The sequence below is a fragment of the Schistocerca cancellata genome, chromosome 2, assembly GCF_023864275.1.
Source record: "Schistocerca cancellata isolate TAMUIC-IGC-003103 chromosome 2, iqSchCanc2.1, whole genome shotgun sequence".
In the NCBI taxonomy this organism is placed as follows: Eukaryota; Metazoa; Arthropoda; class Insecta; order Orthoptera; family Acrididae; genus Schistocerca; species Schistocerca cancellata.
The window spans coordinates 837,315,338-837,337,883 of record NC_064627.1 but is presented as its reverse complement, the minus strand read 5'-3'; the positions used below and the strand labels follow the sequence as shown (position 1 = coordinate 837,337,883).

The 22,546-nt window shown below is 41.7% G+C and overlaps 1 protein-coding gene across 1 annotated transcript in view; it reads right to left on the bottom strand.

Annotated features, from left to right (window-relative positions):
• Positions 1-8,688: 8,688 nt before the first annotated feature.
• Positions 8,689-22,546, bottom strand: part of LOC126162751 (ATP-binding cassette sub-family C member 4-like) — a 386,365-nt gene continuing 372,507 nt past the window's right edge. The window contains exons 23-25 of the mRNA XM_049919433.1: positions 17,298-17,427; positions 13,105-13,215; positions 8,689-8,921 (exon numbers count right to left, since the gene is read on the bottom strand). Coding sequence (XP_049775390.1) covers positions 8,844-8,921; positions 13,105-13,215; positions 17,298-17,427 — 319 coding nt within the window. The 3' untranslated portion in view covers positions 8,689-8,843. The remainder of the gene's footprint in view (positions 8,922-13,104; positions 13,216-17,297; positions 17,428-22,546) is intronic.

The window sequence follows — 22,546 nt, the reverse complement described above, 5'->3', positions numbered from 1 at the left end:
TGCAGACGGCTGATTTAGGACTGCATGTGTTGTCAAACTCAAGAAAAACATGACTGGCGCCGTGTAAACAGTTTAGGGGTGTAGAAAGGCGTAGAAAATGTAGGTGACTGACGTATCAGCATTTTCAGCCCACTTGCGAGAGCTCTGTGAAGAGCTGTACTCGTTTTTTCATGTCTTGGTTACCTAACTACCATTTTCTGCGAAACATACATTTTTACAGGCCTGATTTCTCGAAGAAGATTTTACGCAAGTAAAAGAGGAAATTTTTACGGATGAAATGGGTAATGCGATACTGCCAGAAACGTTAGGCGGAACACAACAGCAGGACTTACATCAAAACAAATCAGCTAGAGTAGACGACATTTCCTCGTAAATAAGGCCCTTGGGAGATTCATGACAAAACTGTTCCATTTGTTATGCAGGACGTAAGAGAGAGGCGACATATTATCAGACTGAAGAATGATGTGGCAATGATAATACCAATGAATGCAGCTGCTGACTGATATAACTACTACTAAACCATCAGCCTAATAAGGGACGGTTGCAAAATAATATGAATTTTCTGCAAAAGAATGTAGCGGGAGCTAGAAGTCGACATATGAGGGGAAAAGTTGTGAATTCCGGAAAAATGTAGGAATACGCATAGCTACACCGACCCAATGGCTTACCTTATAAGATAAATCAAAGAACGTCAAATTCACATTTGCAGATTTAGAAAAAGTCCTTGCAAATTTTGTCTAGTGTATACTCTTTAGAATTCTGAAATAATACGGGATAAGATACAGCTAGCCAGCCGTTATCTACTAGTTATACAAAAGGGTACTCTCTTTTCATTGCCGACTATGTTATCTTTTACTCGTCCACCCACAGCGTAACAGCAAGACACAGAATGTAATTAACAAGCCGAAAGTTTGGAGTTGCAGACTGGTTGAGGTTTCCAATGGCAGAAATTCTGTGCGCGCGAGCGTGCATGTGTATGTGTGTGTGTGTGTGTGTGTGTGTGTGTGTGTGTGTGTGTGTGTGTGTTTTACCTATGTGAGATATGTGAGGTGCAGGTGTTTTGCCGTTAAAGACTTGTTGAGTCGTCTGGTGTTCATTTTGACAATACGCTCTGCTGGATACCATGCCAGAGGGAACAGAAATCAACGTATCAAAGTCAGTCAAAATGCCCAGTATTAAGCGTCTTAGCCATGGATCGTTTGAACCAGACATATAGAGCATTAGTAATTAAAAAATACTGCAAATGGCCAGGATATATATCTGAGGTCTGTTCCAAAAATTCCGAAACATCCGTAATTTCGCGCCCAGCGCCGGCTTTAGGGTGGGGCGACCCGGGCGGTCGCCCAGGGCGCCGGGGCCCAAGGGGCGCCACGTACTAAACGCATGTAAAAAAAAAATTACAATTTACAATCACCCATTTCGCGAAACTAAAATATTATTCAGTCTCATTCAACATACGTCACTAATCTCACGAATGCGCGATGAATTCGGGGTAGCAGAAGAGAAATCACGCTGAATGCAATCTTCGTATTGTCTGCAACCATCCATGTTTGACGCGGGCTTGCACGGGCTCTACCAAAGCGCCTCTCTTATTTGTTTCAAGAATTGCAACAAGGAAGAGCCTATGCAGCCGCACCATCTCTCGTTCACAACAGAAACTACCGGTCGCTCCAAATAAAAGAAAATACAGACTGTGAAATATACATTACATTATGATTTAATTAATACGAATATCGAATATTTGTGACTTAATGAATCATGTACATTAATTAATAGATCATGCAATGCGTGCACTTCATTCATAGAGAATTCTCCCCTAACGTACTGAAATAATACAGCGCCACACAATGTTTGTTAGACTGCATATGTTGGCAGCGCTACGATTTGCACCCGCAAGTCAGTAATTGTCAGTAAGAGTCGGAGGCAGCGGACATGTTTTCGTGGCTGAATAATTGTGAGTGAAACGAGTGTCGTGACTGTGTCAACATTTTAATTTTCTGGTAAGTGCGAAAAACATTTTTATCTTTCAGTTCAGGTTTTGTTCTAGTTACGTCTACTGATAGGTGAATTTCTTTATTTGTTATAGATCGAATATTGTGGTCGCGAAATAGAGCAGTGTCCAAGCAATAATTTGTCAAATTATTAAATCATGCCAGAAGAGAAGGAAATGATTTAAAAAAAGCTTTCTGGTTCAGAAAATCGGAAAAGAAAAGCTGAAAAAGAAAAAGTTCTTGAAGAAACTAAAAAGATTATTTGGATTTCATTTCCATTTAAAAAAATAAAATACTCAAATTTACGATGGAAAAAACCATATTATGATCATAAGATGACGCCATTAACCACTTAAGACGATTTCTAGAAAACAGTCAAATACCGTGTTGCAAAGCACTGCCAGGTTCGCTATTTATACAATAAAGGGCGCCAACTGGACGACTCGCCCCGGGGCACCTGGATGGCTAAGGCCGGCCCTGTTCGCGCCAATGGTGTGTTGGAGTGAAATGCGGGTGGCATCCCCGCACACACCCGTGTTTGATGTGTAACTGCCGAAAGTTTTATTGTTGTATGTCTCTTAATTACTGTTCAGTGCTGTACTGAGCGTAACATTGTGTCGCACAGTTTGCGAACTTCGAGCTAGCAGAGTTAGAGGAGCAATGCGTCTACAAGAAAACCTAAACAGAGACACACCACATGATGCAGGAAGCCGGTATTACGAATGGTTCACATGGTTTCAAAACTGGCCGGACGGAAGTTAAAGATGGCCCTCGTTCACGACGCCCTTCGACTTCTACCGACGACGCTCATGTCAGGAACGTCAAAGAAATTGTGGGTGCCAATCTCAGATTGATAGTTCGAGAGATTTCATAAGAATGTAGCATTTCTGTGGTGTGCGTACTGTAAGACCTTCGGTACACCCACCATCAGATTATTTGACTTGTCGCTCTATGCGAGTGTCAGCAATATGTCTCGTGGTCTTATCGTGGCATATTTATCTTCTGCCGTTAGGTCAGACGATAGAAATGCCACTTGCACGCTTAGAGTAGCAGATTGACGGTGACCAACTTTAAACAGAACTTGATTAATTTTCACACACATTTATTAAAATAATAACCATCATAAACCTTACTTAACTTGATTCTGGATGCTATTTACAATTGACAATCTGAAGTTCCTTTGGTCTTGGTACGTTAATCTTATTCTCACATATCTCTGATACTTGACAAAGTGTCTATACATTTCTCTTCATGGTTATGTACAGGAATATGATAATCTTATTAGGCGCAGACTGAAACTTGACTACAGACTGATGCAGACTGACTAATCGGAGGTCTGTACACTCGTTATAATACCTCGCGCGTTCATGTATCACTGCGCGAGTGTGATCCGCGAGGAGAAAAGGTTCTACATTAGCAGCAATCTCATTGGCTGCGTTACATATTAATACGCGGATCGGCGGAAGCAGAATTTGGTCCGTCTCTAAGACAGCGCCATCTCGTAGTGCGGAGACGGACGAGCCCTGCGCCTGCGCTGTTGTGCTTAGCGTGACGCGCTCTAGTGGGAAAGTTGTGTACGCGCTGAGTACGCGGAACTATGTACACAACAATTTCAGTTGGATTATGTCATGAAATCCAACTGAAGAATGGAATACAACCCGTCGGCTTTGACCAATGATGTCATGGTTTACTCATAGATACTTTAGTGTTTATTTTCGAGCCATAAATCGGTTGTCTTCTGTGGCGAGGCGTCATCTTTGTATCACATTCTTCAGTAATCCCAAGTCGTCCCACGGCTCATGAGTCAAGACCAGAAAGACCTTCGTCTGGCAATCTGGATCGCGCAACTGAGAACTAGACGTTCGTTAAGAGAATCATAACTGGTGATGAGACGTGGGTCTACGATTATGATGTTGACAATGGGACGGAAAAGGTTCTCCAAGACAAAAGAGGTTCGCCAGATGAGGTCAAATGTCAAAGCCATGCTGTAGTTTTCTTTGAAGGATAGTTCATCATGAATTCGTGCCATGGTGACAAACTGATAATCAATGTTACTATCGGGACGTGTTGCGACGCCTGCGAGAAAATGTGAGAAGGAAACGGTCTGAAATGTGATGACACAATTCATGGCTATTGCGTCACAATAACGCACCCGCACATTTATCCCTGTTGCTGCGTGACTACTGCAAGAAAAACGAAATTACTGTGCTGCCTCATTCTCCGTATTCTTCAGACCTGGCCTCTGGGAACTCTATTTTTTTATTTCCAAAATTGAAAACCCCGTTGAAAGGACGAAGATTTGCAACGATAGACGAGATAAAAGAAAATTCGCAAACGGCACTTCGCGAGATGTAGCAAGAGGCGTACCAGGACTACTTCTGGAAGTGGAAACGGCGTTGGGAGCGGTGTACCAATTGTGGAGGAGGGTATTGCGAAGAAGACCATGCGCGATAAGTAGAAAGTAAGTTTCGGAATTATTCGAACAGGCCTCGTATATACGAGGGTGAGTCAAATGAAAACCTTAAATTTGTAATGACAAATCGAAATTTCGCACTGTTATCCTGTAAGTTGGTAAGCGTGCTACAAACAGCGTGCAGAATGGCCTGTAGGTGGCAGTATAGTGTAGATGTACACATTCTGTCACAGTATCAGTATAAAGATTGCCGCCCCACTTGCGACTTGCACCAGGGAAGAACAGCGTTCTGTTATTCGGTTTTTGCGTAATGAAGGTCTGAAACGTATTGAAATTCATCGACGAATGAAGGTTCAGTACGGTGACGCGTGTTTGTCACAGCAGCAAGTCTACGAATGGAGTAGGAAGTTGCAAATGGTGTGACTTCAGTGGAAGGTGCTCCTCAGCCAGGTCAGGCACAACGAGTTGTTACTCCACATAACATTGCAGCAGTTGAAACCATAGTGAAGGAAATCCGCCGAGTGACATTGAATGACATTGCAGCATGTTTACAGATTAGTCATGGGTCACCACACCACATTGTGCATGATGTGCTGCAGTTTCACAAAGTGTCTGCAAGATGGGTGCCACGGCAGCTGACTCCTGAAATGAGAGAACGACGTGTTGATGCTTGTGAAGAAATTCTTCGGCGCTTTGAACGAGAAGGTGATGGCTTGCTTGCAAGAATCGATACTCAGGACGAAACCTGGGTTCACTTACACGAATCGGAAACGAAAAGAGCGAGCAAGGAATGGCGCCATTCCTCATCACCAAAACCAAAGAAGTTTCGGACAGAACCATCAGCAGGGAAGGTTATGCTGACTCTCTTTTGGGACGAGAAAGGCGTCGTTTTGGAGCGTTACATGCCTAGAGGGACCACTGTCACCAGTGAATCATACACAGGTCTCCTAAAACATCATCTGCGGCATGCAATCAAATCGAAGCGACATGGATTGCTGTCAGCAGGTGTCCTTTCGCAACATGACAATGCAAGGCCCCACACTGCTCGTACAACAGTTGCAACAATCACAGACCTGAATTTTGAGCGTCTTCTTCATCCACCATACTCACCAGACCTTGCCCCAAGTGATTTCCATATGTTTGGACCACTCAAAGACGCAATGGGAGGAAAGAAGTTCCGTTCTGACGAAGAGGTACGCCACGCGGTGCATGAGTGGTTGCGCGGACTACCAAAAGAATTTCTTTCTAAAGGAATTTATGCACTTTGTAAGTGCTGGAGGACTTGCATAGAGCGTGGGGGAGATTATGTTGAAAAGTGATACAGCTTTGTACCACTTCTGCACAATAAATAATATTTAAAAAAAATATTAAAGGTTTTCATTTGACTCACCCTCGTATATAAACATACACAGTATTATGAAAAGGATAGCTATTCGCCATATAGAGATGATGATGAGTCACAGATACGCACAACATTTCATCTATATAATGAGTAGCAATCTATACTTTTCATAATATACTCGTTATTCTGTCCTGGATTTTCCATTGTTTTCTATGTTTTATTGACACGTTTCACATCATAAGGTTTACAGAGAATTTTATCTGCTTCACAAGAAACTAACTAATTTTACTTGGTCTCAGCAAGATCATCGGTGTCACGTATACAGATCAGTAAACATCTTTAACGTCACCCACAGCGATTTATTTCCCTGACTATAGGAGTCCAAAAGGGCTGATCCCAGGGGTGGTCTCTGATCACAGGCTGGCTATCCATCTCTATGCATCTGGCATCAATATTACGTGTCTGTGCTAGATGCATAGAGATGGTTAACCATCCTCAGCACGGAGACTGCCTGTGGGATTGACCCTTTGGGCTCCTACAGTCAGCCAAATTCCATGTCACCACCTTGTTGAATTAGGACCTGCACAATTGACTCAGGCTTTTATGCCGGCGGTGTAGTGCCCTGCTATGCAAATAGCATTTTCAAATCACCCACAAATCATAATCCTATTTGTAATTTGTATGACACAGGATCTATGGAACCTTAATGAGGAGGAGATACCAATGTTCACTCAGGATTGTAGTCTACTTGCATAAATACACTGTACACAGTTCTTATATGAAACAACTTGGAATGACACTCTCTTGCCTCATCTTCCCCAAATATTTACACTTTCATTTTACTTTTCCCAGATCCACATTCCTTAACCCCAAGCTATTAACAATTGAGATAAAAATATACATCTCGCTATTTCCCACAAATTGTGTCCCAAAAAGACTCTGTACTTATTAAACCCCCAAAACCTCGTTTCACACTGACAATCCTTCATTAAACCTCTCTCATTACCTTAGGTCCTTAGGCGTTCTTAGTTATTTTCACCATCTCCTCTGGGCCAATCAGTCCCATCCTCACCATCGTCCGCCTACCATCATTACAGCAGTCAAGGAACTTGATCTCGAGATAAAGCAGAGGATGTTGAATCCAAGCTAAATTCGCATCTCAACATGGAAATCCGTAATGCTCTCCTAATCGGCTACTTGGACCCCACCTTGCTAATCTGAACATTTACAGAATCTGCCCACATAATAGACTACTTAATCATGGAAGGAACCCCAGTCTACCAGCACCACGACAGAGTTAAACCATCAAAATCGTATCTTCAGTCCTGACGCACTCAAAAGTCTCTGGTATACAATGATCACGTCCAATTGGAAAAACTTTCCCAGTTGCCCCCCCCCCCTCCAACACATATCAAAGTAGCTCACTTCCTAAAACAGTGCACCTGTCTCACTTCCCCTCCAACTTGTAACACCAGCAAGTAATTCTATCCCACCTATTCTGACAAAGGTGAATCCAAGCAACCACCTGTCAAAACAGAACAATCTGTGCCATTTCAGCCCACTAAAATACTCATTCACCATGCCTTTTAACATCTATCCCATCAACCTCCTTCGCTCGCCTCCCACTCTCGAAGATACAAGACATCTTAGCAACATTTTGTAGAATATCCAGCTATTCCAAATACCATAACTTTCTCTTGTAGCCTGTTCCATATTCCACTGCAACACCCAAAAACAAACATATTACCAGCACACCCACCACTAATACATATTGTTCTGAATTATGACAGCTGCGAGTGGCCACGATGTGGATGTCAATGAACTACAGTTTTAGAAAAGTTTTAATTCTGAGCGAGTGTTAACGGTATTATGTTAATACTGTGGATGTACATTTGTAGTGTGTCATTACACGCACAGCTGTAGAAGTTCATCTTAGAATGAAATTGTCTGGACTTTTAAGCAACTGTGATAAAAGACTGAATATTCTAAGGGCCATGCTGTTAACTGTTGGTAGCAATGTCATAATTAGTCATATTCTTGGCTATACAGTATTTTAGTTTTGTTATTTGAAGATTTACTTTCACATATGCTCATTCAGTCATCTTTGAAATTTATCTGTACTAGTGGCAAACATCGTCAGTAAACCAAATGTGGTTCAAGCGTTTTCCACTAGCATGTCTCCCTTCTTATTTTTCCCATTTTCTGAAACCGAAAATTTCCTTTCTGATTGCTGGGAATGTTTTTGGTAATATGGAATATCTTTGCCTGACCCTGCTTTCAGTTCTGCGTTTCTCACTACGCTCATGAAGTTTAGTGGAAACTGGGGGACTGGCATATACATTCTCCAGTGTACTGATGCTTTGAATCATTGCCTTTACTTATTGATGGGGCTCAGTACACATATTTTTGCAGCTCAAAAAATTTCTCAAATTATGTAGTCTGAGACTCAGTGAAAATTCGTTCAGATTGCTTCATTTAATATTTTAACTCACCACTTACAAATTTCCCATGGAACTGTATCCAATTCTGAAGCTAGTTTGTTCATTTGCTTAATTGAAATTGTTTCCCCAGTGTTTGTTATTAGTCACATAGAACATATTTTACAACTTTTGGTCACTAATGAACACACTATAGAGCTGCAAGTTGAAACAACAGAGGGTGCACCACATTTCCTGAGCAGATCAGAAGTTAGCTCTGAGTCTGTAGAAGGGTCCTCAGCGATGATAATGTATTTCATTGTGCCTCTTGAAAAGTTGTTAAACAGTTTCATATCTCAAGCGAGCAATTTTTTTTAGTCATAATGAGATAAAATCTTTTTAAAAGTCAGGAAACCTGAACTCATCTACTTCCCTATTATGGAGAAAGCTAAACCTTTCGGGCTGCAGGTAATGATGGATTTCTTAAAGATATAATGGTATGTAAATAATGAAGACTTTGTTTATTACAAATATAATTATTATATTTTGTGACAGACGACATACAGCTACATTAAATTAACAAAAATACTTTAATACAGTGCACAGGACTGCTCTCAGTCACATTCTCCTCCAGATTTGTGTGATGCTCTCACAGTTCCCCATTCCTATATGCATTTCTTCTACTTCTTCTCTTCCACAACTTCCTCTTGCTCCTCTGTATCTGAGTCCTCCTCTGGCGACTCTGTTTTGCGGAAGGCCTGAAGCAGAAGGGCAAAAACTTGAAATGCAGCAGTCACTTGCAAAATGTCAAAAGCCCTCCTTTCATTTATGACAACCTTCAAATTAACAGACAAACAGAGCAACACAAACGCTCGAGATTAGTCTTGAATGCAGCTATTTTTGGTACATATAGTGTGGACGAATGTGTCAGAAGTCACGTGATACTTACGAAATTTTTTGTAGGACCAGCTTTTGCTTGATAATGTACTACTACAATTAGAAAATACAAGGACTCACTATTATACATGTCCTTGGATGATGTATTTAGCCATGTCTGTACACTAAAGGAAACCTACTGCATATGAATACAGGACGAAGACAATTAGCCACAGCAGGCTAAAACCTGCTCCACAAACATTGTGTGTGAGGTAGGTCCTGTTTACTTTAATAGACCACTAGGGCAATAATACACAATGGAGGAGCAATTGGAGGAAGCCTGAGAAGATTTACAACTCAAAATGAAATGGACTTTGCAAATACTATCTAAAACAAGCATTTGGCAGGAGTGCTTCAGTGAGGGAAATTTTTTAACAGTTGTGTGTTTTTGTTTTAGTGTGGGGGAAAAAGTGTCATGTAACATATAATTCAATTGAAGAGGCAACGAATCTGAAATTTTCAGTCAAATGCAACCAAATGCCTACGATGAATTTTGCAGATCGCTAGGGTCGAGAGGTGGCTTGGATATATACTTACTGCTATGCCTCATGTGAGGTTCCCTAACATCTCCTCACAGTTTCTTCAAGATCGTGGTTGTGAGTGCAGAATGGCTATTATTGAAACTTATTATAGTCCGACACCCAGCCCAGATCAGCTATGCTGCCACGTCATACACAACAAGTCGCACGCTGTACACACAGCTCTTGGTAATGAAGTGCACTGCAGCACTTCCTTAAAAGTGCACCTACCCATATTCTGTTTGTCAACTACCCGGGAAAGTGATCCTGAGGTAATTATTAACATAATGGGCAAGTCAAGGTTGTTCTTTTAATTTTTGTGTAGGATGCAAAAATGTGAATTGTTTCAGGACAAATTCTATAAAGGATGGCTAAAAATAAATCTAGCAGTGGTCCAAAATAGATACATGTTGTGGAAATAAAAACAATAATGTATTTAATTACATTTCTGCTGAACCTAATCCTTTTATTTTATACTGTTTGTGTATGCCACACTTAAGTGCAATTGTATAGTTAACAAATGGAACTAATTTAAATTAGGTTCTCGGGCTGGATAGCTTCCAAAGTGTGCCTAATGAACGCACCCTATGTTGAGTAGCTTCTCAAAGTGCAACTCGTAGATTGGCTGGGTATATGTTTCAGTGTCCGCCGATAAATGAAAAGTAGTTGTTTTAATGGATCTTCCAAATGAATTTATGAGTGCAGAAACCATATAAGTCTGGGTTTATTCATGAGACTCTTGTTTATTCATGAGACTCTTTATGGCTTTTTTCTGGAGTTTTCTGGAGTCAGCACACAGTGTATGTAGGATTCATGTTAATCAGGGGTTTTGTTTCATAGAGAAATGTCAATATAAAACTGTGATGACTGCAGAATCAATGACTCATGGTTTCTGCTCCAATCAGTTCATAGGATCACAAATCTGAGTTACTTTAGTATCATGAAGCTGAAGCAAAAAAAGGAGCCAATAAAGTTTATAGCATATTGTTTAAATGCATAAATGAATAAGTCCAACTATAAAAAATTTATGATAATGAATGCAGACTGAAGCAATGAATTAAAATTTGTGTCAAGACTGCGATTCGACGCAGGTCTCTTGCTTACTAGGCAGAATACAGTCTAAGCAATGATTTAGAATTTGTGAGAAGGGGAACACCAAGATAGACTGAGGTCTTAATTTGGTTTTTGTACTGGGGAGGGAGACATATTAGGGTAATCTTTGCAGCTATGTTTGCCACAGTGCCAGGCTGATGTAGCTGTTAGCATATCTACCTCGTGAACATGAGTACGGGGTATGAATTCTCCCCTTGGTGCAAATTTTAATTCATTGCTTTGGCATGTATTTATTATCATAGATAAATTTGAGACTTAACATGCCTCTAGAACATAGTTTCATCTGATTGATAAAAAAGCCTGTATCAACTTTTTAACAGTTGTTCTGGATAAAAGTGCAACCACAAACTAATTCATTTTTGTCTTGCTTCAACTAATTGTGAACACTTCAACAACAACATGCATTATTATCTCTATTATTGACTTCCAGAATAGTAAAGAAAAGAATAAAGAAATATGACAGTGTGTACGTTCCAAAATACTATCAATCAAACTATTATGTGCTCAGTTTCAACTGATGCCATTCAAATTCCAACACGTTTTAAATTTTGATAACTTGTGGAGGGGCCACTACAATTAAAGTTCTTTACACCTGGACTCAATGTTGCCTAAAAGAAAGTTAAATTTTTCCTAATAAATACATGTATGAGGGTTGTAACTTAAATAGTGGCAACCATTTATTCACAACCGATACCAAAGAGTTACATATTTGCAACTGTTACTGTCCTTCAAAGTAGTCACCAGCGTTGTGTAGAACCGTTGCCAGCGATGAGGAAGGCGTAGTATACCGTTAGCAAAGCCCGTTCTGTTGATGGTCCGAATGGAGCGGTCTACTGCCTGTCAGATCTCTGGAACAGTTCTGAAGCGAGTGCCACGAAGTCCGGGGAGTATGGTGGATGGTACAGTACTTCCCGGACCCATCGGCAGAACAGAGCAACCACAGCTTGCGCTGTATGTGCCCGCGTATTGTAGTGCAAAAATGGGTGGGTTGCGCAGAAAGTGTCGCCGCTTCTTTCGCAAAGCTGGTCGCAGGTGATGTTCCAAAAACGAACAGTAATACTGTGCATTGACGGTCTGCCGTGGAGGAACGTAATGCGTTATGATAACACCATCACAGTCTTACACGAGAATCTCCATAACTTTCACCATACTGGGGTTCTGACGCACTTTCGACTTTCGCGGCGAGACATAATGACGCCATTCGTTGGATTGGCGTTTCAGTTTTGGTTCGTACGATGTGACCCATGTCTCATCCAGCGTTACGATACGGCGTAAGAAAGCCTGTCCACGCGCTCATAGCGCTCCAAGTGCGTCTGAGCAGCGTCGTAACGCATTCATTTCTGCATTTCTGTCAAGTCATGCGGAACACATCGTGATGCAATTTTTCGCATGCCCAGGCGTTCTTTCAGGACGCGAAGCACAGTCGTATGCGCTAATCCGGTTTCGTGCGCGAGCTCACGAATCGTAAGGCGTCGATCACTGTCCACTAACGCGGCAACAGCATGCACTTCTTGTTTAGAGACGCTACGACGACCTGCCCTATGCATGTCTGCCACAGTTTGCCGACCTTCTCTGAACGCTTTTACCCAACGTGCCACTGTTCTGTACGGCAATGCCGATTCCCCGCAAGCCTCTTGAAGACCTGGATAGCACTGTCGTGCTGTACAGCCTCTGGCACATTCAATTTTGATCCAACTCCGTTGTTCCTGATTCGAAAACATAGTTACACCGTTACGTCAGACCGCTCTCCATTTGGTCAGTGGTAAAGTAGGTATGTCAACAATGTGTGCTATCAGCGACAATAGTAGATTCCATTGCATAGTGTCTCCACAGCTGTGTTGCCCTATTTAAGTTCCAACCGACGGAATTTCATTGTGATTCACAGCACAAGAGACCTTTAACTGTCCTAATTTTATACACATATTTCGGTTAAGTTGTTGGAAGGGAGAATTGGATCTAAGATCCTGTCTTTTACTTTTTTTTGTCAGTAGTCTTGACAAGCGAGTTCTGCAGCAGAACAGAAATTTTGAGATGGGATAACAACAGGAGCTGATCCGTATTGGGGATGCTCTAAAATGTTTGCTGTATTAGCTGTAGTTTGCGTTTTTGGCCCTTGTTTTTATTTGGCCCTTCATTACGTGTCAGACTGCAATAACTGGTAAATGCCATGACACTTGCCAATTTACAATTTCCTTATGAGATTCGCTGCATGTAAAACATTGAGAAATGAAGTAACTAACTGAAATTCTTTATACCGTTCATAAACACAGAAGAAAGTGCTTTTGTACAACGACTTTACACTGTGTGTGCCCAGCGACACTGTAACCGACCGGCAGAAATAGTGTTGAACTAGACTTATTATATTGCGACGCACCTCCTCCGCCATGGCCCTCAGCTGCTTCTCCATGGCAGGTCCCGTCTGCTTCACCATAGCCGTCAGGAAGCCCTCCGGCCACATCAGCAGCTCGTGCGGGGTCCCGTACTCCTGTGGGGAACAACCAGTTCAAACAGCATTAGTGCATTCTCTCTTTCCAGTGGTGGCAGTGAGTGGGGAATCGAAGGTTCCAGTGGCTTACACTGGGGAAGCAGGAAGTGTCTGACGAAGTGAGAATGAGAGGACACACATGCTGAAGGAACTATGTTTGCAGTGGTGTTGGAAACATGGCGAGATCTCATCAGAAAGATGCAGCAATATTATACTGTAGGAAACAGGGCGAAAAACAGATTATATTATGAATTACTCTGCTAAGAAATAAGAGAGTCCTTAATTTAGTGTTGATAAAGATTAAGGGAACCAACCATGTTAGATCCGATTGCCCATTTCATACGTTCAAGCCTCGCATCTTTTCACATGTGCTCTCACTAACCCGCACTGAATTCCGTGCAGTGAGTCAAAATCTGCTGTCTCGCAACTGAATTGACGTGTTTATGGAATCTGTCATGAAGAACTAAATGTTTCTCCTCACAACATTCATCCAGAATAAAGTAAACAGAAACTAGACTTGGCAAGGACCAGAGAAGAGTAAGAACTAAGCTAAATATGTTTCATCAAATAATGAAGATACTGTCCAGGGTGTGACTGTCATAAACTAGTACAGAATTGCAAATTATCATACGAGACTCGTAAGGTGCGTAGTAAGAAATACATATAAAATTAGAAGGAACCAGATTCGTTAGACTATAAGTCAGGAATTCAGATTATCACAACTTATCACAAAATAGGGAGTTATACCAGATTAAATGAAACATTTTGGTAAATGGTTGGCACTTAACTAACAAAGACTCTTACTCAAACAGCAAAAGATGTTGCAGGTGCAAGGAAAGCAAAGGAAATCGAAAGGAGAAGGTGAGAATTTGAAGCGAATAATAATAGCAACATGGTACAATGTAATGAATTACACAGCAACTCCATTTGAAAAGATGTGACAAGATTTAATTTAAAATTGGTAAGAGGAATAAATAAAAACAATAAAGGCATTAAAAAATCTAAACAGAAACTTCTCATGGGTATATATCACTTCCCATGAATAAAGAAGTCGAACAATAGAGAAGGACTCATTTCACAATCTCAAGATTTCTTTAAATGTTTTCATAGTTCAAGAGATGAATTAGTAACAGAGTCTAAATGAGACATTTACACACTGGTTGATGTTGAATGATGATATAAACAAACAGGGAGATACATGTTACAGAGTAATAAATTTTGAGATCTACCTGGTATAGGATATCTCTAACATATTCACATCGTACAGAATGCAATACGAGGCCAAAATTGCTGTACAATAAAGTGGGTGGTCTCGGGCTCCCGGTACTACTAAACATCTGTATGGTGAGATGTTATGCGAATTCTCGAGGGACATGATGATATTTGACCAGAAGAATGGTACTTAATGTACCTGGTCCAGCTGCAACACGTATACAAACATTCCAATGTTCTTCAGAGCATCACTCATTCTGAGAGCATATTGGCAAAGTGCATCACCTAATAATGCTGCTATATGAGGGTGCACACTTGCTCTCTCCATGCATAATGAAGGCATCTATGGGTGAGTTTAGTATTAAGAGACTTTCACTTATTCTATATTCTGCTGTATTCTATATTCTGCTGTAACAGTTTCGGATTTCCACATTTTTGGTTCTCTGTATATCATTGTTCAGGGAGCTCCTTCAGAAATGAAGATGTTTTCCAGATTTTACTAGTCGATTTGTTTGTCTGGAAACGACAAATCATCCCGAGTCTCTGAGCCACGTCGTCCATTACAGATTGCTCATATTGCCAGTTAATTTCTGTATTTTATACATTTCTTCTGCCATCACAGCCAAAAGAGGATGATTCTAAGGATACATATTCAATGTGTAGCGTATAACTTTTGCCCCGTCATGCCATCAGCACCTGGAATAAGCTATCTATTGTAATGCCCAACCTAACTTACCATGACTGGCATTTTTAAAACTAGCTACACATGATGCAGTTTAATTATAAAGAAATTAAGAAATTAGCTTCTGACAGATCGAAGTGGAGAGCTGTCAACCAATTGAAAGACTGATAATGAAGAAGAAACTAACTTATGACTTTGAAACTTGGAACACCAAGAGGAGGACGTAATTATCCTCGAGAATGATAGTCATCTCTGTATGTGGAGAATCATTAGAATAAAATGGCAAAATGGCATAGCAGCACAGGTGTAACTGCATGCTAGTAGCATTTAGGTGACAGTTACCAAACTTCAGTTTCAGTCAACTGCTGGTCATGTGGTCACCGTGCCAAACTCTCACCTCCCCAAGCAAATCATGTAGGATTAATTTAATAGACAAACTATGCAGAGCAGACAATGTAACAAGTATAAAGGTACCCTGGAATGCAACATTCAGTAGTGCTTGATTAATAGTGAAAATGGAGATGTTACATCATCTGTATGACAAGCACGGCATAAGGTTGTTCATGAAGGCCCCCAACACCTCCAAGAATACATCAAAGACATGGCATCAGTTTGTTCATGAAGGCTCACAGCACCTAAGAAAAGAACATCGAAAACATGAAGTTGATAAGCAGCAGTCAGATGAAGAAACAACCAGCAGATCCTGCTTTTGATGTAAGTCTTCATCAACTATGTGAAATAGAATATGGCTCCACGATTTGTCTGTATAGTCATCACAGGAATCACAATTAAAGAGGTTGTGAGATTCCAGAAGATGACATGTTTGTTTGCGAGCAATAGCCTACGACTCAGGGTCACTCAATAAATAATATCACAGATCTCTTACAGATATTAATATGTATATATGTAGCATCCTTTTAGGTGCTTCAAATTTGATGTTTCTTCCACATGTGTGTGAAATTTCGAACAATTCAGATGGGAGACAGAGCCATAGTTCAACATCAAAATGGCATTCGTGTGAAACAGTCGTTACACGCAATGTGATGAATTCTCGGTTTCAGAAAAGCAAACTTGTTTCACATCCACAAATGTTTGTGTGGGTTGTATGGTAATGATGCAGTCGATAAGACTACTGTTGAATGATGGCTAAAGAGAGTTACAGTGTCAGGTTCATGATCGACAATGTTCAGGATGTCACTGAAATGGTGAATCGCACGGATACCATTACTGATGCAAGGATGGAGTACCACAACTAGAGAATTGGTTGTACCACTGTCAGTGAGCGTTGTAAGTGTCTGCGTAGTGATTGATACATTTGGATAGTCAAAGGTGTACTCAAGAGCAGTTCCACGAATGTTCACAACAGACCACATGATTCAAAGAAAAGCCGGCTCAACTGAACTGCTGGAACAGTTTGAGACCAATAGAAAGGTATTTCTGTCACAAATCGTTACAGGTGATGAAACCTGGTTGCCTTACTCTAAGCTGAAATAAAAAGGCAGTCACTGGAGTCGCACCACTAAAAGAAGAAATTCAGTGTAGCTTCCCCTGCTGACAAAGTCATGACAACAGTCTTTTGGGACAGTGATGGTATCATTGTAGTGGATATGATGCTAAAAATGTCAATGATTATTCAGAAGCAGATGTGGAAACTGTGAAGGAACTCAAGAACCATTTCTGACATGTTTTTGGCTTGACAAGAATCCAAAAGTAATCTTGTTCCAACATGACACTGCACATCCACACGCAAGATTCAGAACCTGGAAACACATCACCAAATTTGGATGGAGGTCCACCCTGCAGCCCAGATTTGGAGTCCTCTGCCTTCCGTCTCTGTGGGCCATTTGAGGATTCCCTATGTGGGACACACATTGAAACTGACGAGAGTGCAGTTCATGCAGTGTAAACATGGTTACGAACTCAGGACAGGAGACGCTACCAACAGTGAATAGACTCTCTTTACATTACGATAGCGTAAAGCCATAGAACTTGACGGAAATTGTGTAGAAAAATACAACATTTAACAGAAATATTGACTAAAACTGTCACCAAATTCCTACTCTTAAGAATATGATCTGAGAAAGAAATGAAGGGCATAATTCACTGAACGATCATCGTACAACGTTTATATGTCATTTCGTAGGCATGCAGTAATGTTTACGTCCAAGCGAGGGGTCATTAGACTCACCGCGACCTGGCCAGCGTCCATCACGAGGATGCGGTCGGAGTCCATGATGGTGTTGAGACGGTGGGCGATGGTCAGCACGGTGCAGTCATGGAACTTGCGCCGGATCGTCTGCTGTATGAGCGCATCCGTCCTGAAACATCACAACACGAGCGCGTCAGTAGTTAAAACTAACCAGCGCTGTTACTGTTCCTGATGAGTTCGTCATAATTACTGACGAATATATCAGTTAAAAAGACAATAATTTTGAGATCTAGGAATAGGTTATAGCGGTTGGTTTCTCTCAACGTCAAACAAGTGTAGTCGAAATTTTGTGGATAGTTTACTCAGCAAGTGCATTATTTCCAAAAGGCAAGGTCCTGATTTCAAGTCCTAGCAGACAGTTTTGATCCGTCAGGAAAATTTAAAACCAGTGTACTCTCTGCTGTCGACTCCCAAGAAATATAAATGTGCATTTGCGTACAGTGCTACACGTAATACTAGAAAGTAGTGGAGAACGTTCAATAACTATAAAACAGTGGTCACATCAGAAAGACTCTATGCAGTGGAAACTCTTAAGCTGACAACAAACGGAGAGCTCAATTAGAAAAAATTGAAAGAATGAGGTAAATACCAGGAGTAGAGATTAATCGAGACGCATGCGACAGCATGCAATACCCAATATGTTCGAAAACGTCGGGCATAAAAACGTTATTTTTCCAGGGCTCATACCTCGCGTTCTATTGGTGATAGAAAGGTGGGGCCAAGTGTTTTGGATAGCCCTTGGGCTAAGGACCATTTGTATACCCAACAGGAGAATCGTCGTACTGTAACTATCCTGCAATACGGAGCCAAAGTTTTGAATATCACGTATTTCCTCCAGCCTAGGCAAACGGAGCACATCGTTTGGTTCTTTTTGCGTTATACTTCGTCTATAGTGCGCCTCAAAGGGCTTATGGAGGTACCTTTTAATTCATAGGCAGTTCCTGATAACACTCCAAAAATATGCTTTCTGGGTGGAACCAAAAACAAGACGCTGGTTCCCAGACGGGTATGCACAGCAAATGGCTGAAATTTTTGCGATAGATTCCTAAGAACCCGATCTTTAACAAACGTGAAAATTTCCTTTGTATACCAGTTTCCGAGATACGGAAGTTCAAAGTTACGCTGGTTATACACATAGAATACGGAAGTAAAATCCAGTGTGAGGTGAAATTTTATTAATAAATAACAGTATCAAATTGTTCACATTTTAACGGTATATTCTCTAAGCATTTGTCTACAAGAGCCATTTTTTCGTTTTCAAAAATATTTATCCGTTATCGAGAAACACCCCAAGAACTTAGTATTGGGTACCAAAACCGAACAGCGGATTTCAAGGCAGGTAGACACAGTAAATGGCTGTAGTTTTTACGATATATTCCTAAGATCCTGACCTCGAACAACCATGAAAGGTTTCTTGATATCTTTACCCACGTCCGACATCCGGAGATTCTAAGTTATTCTTCTTGTACACACAAAATACGAATATAACACCCGGTCTGAGGCGGAAACGTAGCGTGTGCAAAGTGTCTCCGTTATCATCGGAAAGGTTCTGGGAACCCCTTGTAGTACTGAGGCATACTCAAAATTTTTTTGCACGCAAAATCCACGTATGTAGTATAAAATTAGTTCTGTGTTATTTCAATTTCACGTAAGTAAACTGTCAGAGTTTTACTGACCTCTAAAGTTCTTTTCATATGAGTGACATGTGCTGTTGTAGCAGGTAAAAGAAGAGGACAGGTGGAAAAAGCTCCTATGGGAGCACAAAAAAGGCTAATATGCTCCTGTTTTAAAATTCTGTGACTAAAAAATGCGGTACTAGCTGCCTCTTTCTACATTCCTCAGCACCTTTAAAAATTTTCCCAAAAATTTTGGCACGCAAACGTACTCGCGCTCTTTTGCGTTGAGACAGAAGGAGACAACGGCAATGGAAAAGAGATGGAAAAGCAATAAATACTGGAAGATAATAGAGAGTGGTTGTGGTATACAAAAAAGAGAGAAGAGGATAATGGTAGTGTAAGAGAAAGAGAATGACACTGAGGCAGTGGAGCATAGCTGACAATGACAGAACACTACTGGGACATGAATGAAGCAGACGCTGCCACTGGGAGAGAAATAAAGAGAAGGAGAATGTGGAATTGGGTCAGAGCTAGCGTTAATGAGAGACAGATTATATGACATTGACAACAAGGAAGAGAGAGATAGTCACAGTGAGAAGAGACAGCAGCAATGAGAATGAATAAATGAGATAGGTAGCAGTAAGCGAGAGCAAGAGGGAGACAGTGGTAGTGAGATGAGACAGTATTAGTAGGGCAGAACGAAGAAGACTATGGCTTTGAGACAAGAGACTGTGACAGAGAGACACAAAGAGATAATGACAATGCGTTGGGCTGAATGACTGAGAATTAGCAAGTGAGAGCGGATGGGTATGAACTACTTAAAAGCGATGGACTAGTGGCTGTGAACGAGTTAGAAAAAATGGCTATGTGCACTATGGGACTCAACTGCTGAGGTCATTAGTCCCCTAGAACTCAGAACTAGTTAAACCTAACTAACCTAAGAACATCACAAGCATCCATGCCCGAGGCAGGATTCGAACCTTCGACCGTAGCGGTCTTGCGGTTCCAGACTGCAGCGCCTTTAACCGCACGGCCACTTCGGCCGGCTGAACGAGTTAGAGTTAGGGGAGCTTGTGGGAGTTAGATGTGATTGCATGTTAAAATGTATTAGCATGCCAAGATTTTTGGAAAATTTTTTTAAGGCCCTGAAGAAGATAGAATGAAGCAGTTCATACCCAACTTTTCAGTGACAGTCTTTTAAAACACGAGCACATTAACCTTTTCCGTGCTCCGATAGTAGCATTTTTGCTCTGGTATCTAATACAGATATACACGGGGTGGACAAAAATATGGAAACACCAGGGACACAAGATATTACAGAGCCTAATACGATGTAGGATACTCGTTGGCATTCAGAACAGCTTGCAGTCACCTCGGAACGGATAAACGGAGATTCAATACGGTTTTCAAGGCAATCTCATACAATTCTTCCTGCAAAATAGAACACTACTGGTCATAAAAATTACTACACCAAGAAGAAATGAAGTCACAGAAATGAAGATGATAAACTCGTATTCATTGGACAAATATATTATACTAGACCTGACATGTGATTATATTTTCACTCATTTTGGGTGCATAGATCCTGAGAAATCAGATACCAGAACAACCACCTCTGCCCGTAATAACGGCCTTGATACGCCTGGGCATTGAGTCAAACAGAGCTTGGATGGCGTGTACAGGTACAGCTCCCCATGCAGCTTCAACACGATACCACAGTTCATCAAGGGTAGTGAGTGACTGGCGTATTGTGACGAGCCAGTTGCTCGGCCACCATTGACCAGACGTTTTCCATTGGTGAGAGATCTGGAGAATATGCTGACCAGGGTAGCAGTCTAACATTTTCTGTATCCATAAAGGCCTGTACAGGACCTGCAACATGCGGTCGTGCATTATCCTGCTGAAATGTAGGGTTTCGCAGGGATCGAATGAAGGGTAGAGCCACGGGTCGTAACACATCTGAAATGTAACGTCCACTGTTCAAAGTGCCGTCAGTGCGAACAAGAGGTGACCGAGACGTGTAACCAATGGCACCCCATACCATCACGCCGGGTGATACGCCAGTATGGCGATGACGAATACACGCTTCCAATGTGCGTTCACTGCAATGTCGCCAAACACGGATGCGACCATCATGATGCTGTAAACAGAACCTGGATTCATCCGAAAAAATGACGTTTTGCCATTCGTGCACTCAGGTTCGTCGTCGAGTACACCAGCGCAGGCACTCCTGTCTGTGATGCAGCGTCAAGGGTAACCGCAGCCATGGTCTCCGAACTGATAGTCCATGTTGCTGCAAACGTCGTCGAACTGTTCGGTGCAGATGGTTGTTGTCATGCAAACGTCCCCATCTGTTGACTCAGGGATCGAGACGTGGCTGCACGATCCGTTACAGCCATGCGGATAAGATGCCTGTCATCTCGAGTGCTAGTGATACGAGGCCGTTGGGATTCAGCACGGCGTTCCGTATTACCCTCTGGAACCCACCGATTGCATATCGTGCTAACAGTCATTGGATCTCGACCAACGGAAGCAACAGTGTCGCGATACGATAAACCGCAATCGCGATAGGCTACAATCCGACCTTTATCAAAGTCAGAAACGTCGTGGTACGCATTTCTCCTCCTTACACGAGGCATCACAACAATGTTTCACCAGGCAAGGCCGGTCAACTGCTGTTTGTGTATGAGAAATCGGTTGGAAACTTTCCTCATGTCAGCACGTTGTAGGTGTCGCCACCGGCGCCAACCTTGTGTGAATGCCCTGAAAAGCTAATCATTTGCATATCACAGCATCTTCTTCCTGTCGGCTAAATTTCGCGTTTGTAGCACGTCATCTTCGTGGTGTAGCAATTTTAATGGCCTTCTCTTTAAAGTAGACCACAAAGGCTCAGTAGTGTTGAGATCTGGAGACTGGTGGCCAGGGGAGATGCGACAATTCATCCTCGTGCTCACAAAACCAGTTCTGGGCAATGCAAGCTGTGTGAAAGAGGGCGCTATCGTTTTGGATCACAGCGTGACCACTGAGGAACAAACTTTGTACCAAGGGATGGACATGATCAGTCAAAATGATCACATAATTCTCAGCAGTAATGAGACCTTGCAGAGCACTGATGTGGCTGCTTAAATCATCACCAAACACCCTCCATGTTCTACTCTTGGGATGTAGACTGGGCCAGAAGTTGGAAACAATGTGCAACAAGGTTCATCCGACCAAATGACGTTCTTCCATTGCTCCACAGTTCAAGTTTGATGACTTCAGCACATCGCACTGTTAGGACCACTTGCGTCCTTGGCGTGTGGTTTTGGAATTTCAGATCGCCCTGCGTTTCACAATTACGGATCTCCCTCGTGTTGTTTTGGTGCTGACAATGTTCACCTGTGCGACATTCAGTTCTGCAATGACTTTTATAACTGTTCTCCTCTTATTTTTCGTTACTATTATATTCAATCCTCGTCCGTCACGATCCCTACACATACTTTCAGCCGTCCGAATACCTTGTCCCAAGAGAAGCAAAAAGTGATATCTAAAATGGACACGGCAAGAAACGGAACACTTTTTAAGGAAGCTATAGAAATGGCAGGCTTTCAGGGCAGAAATAAATCAAGAACT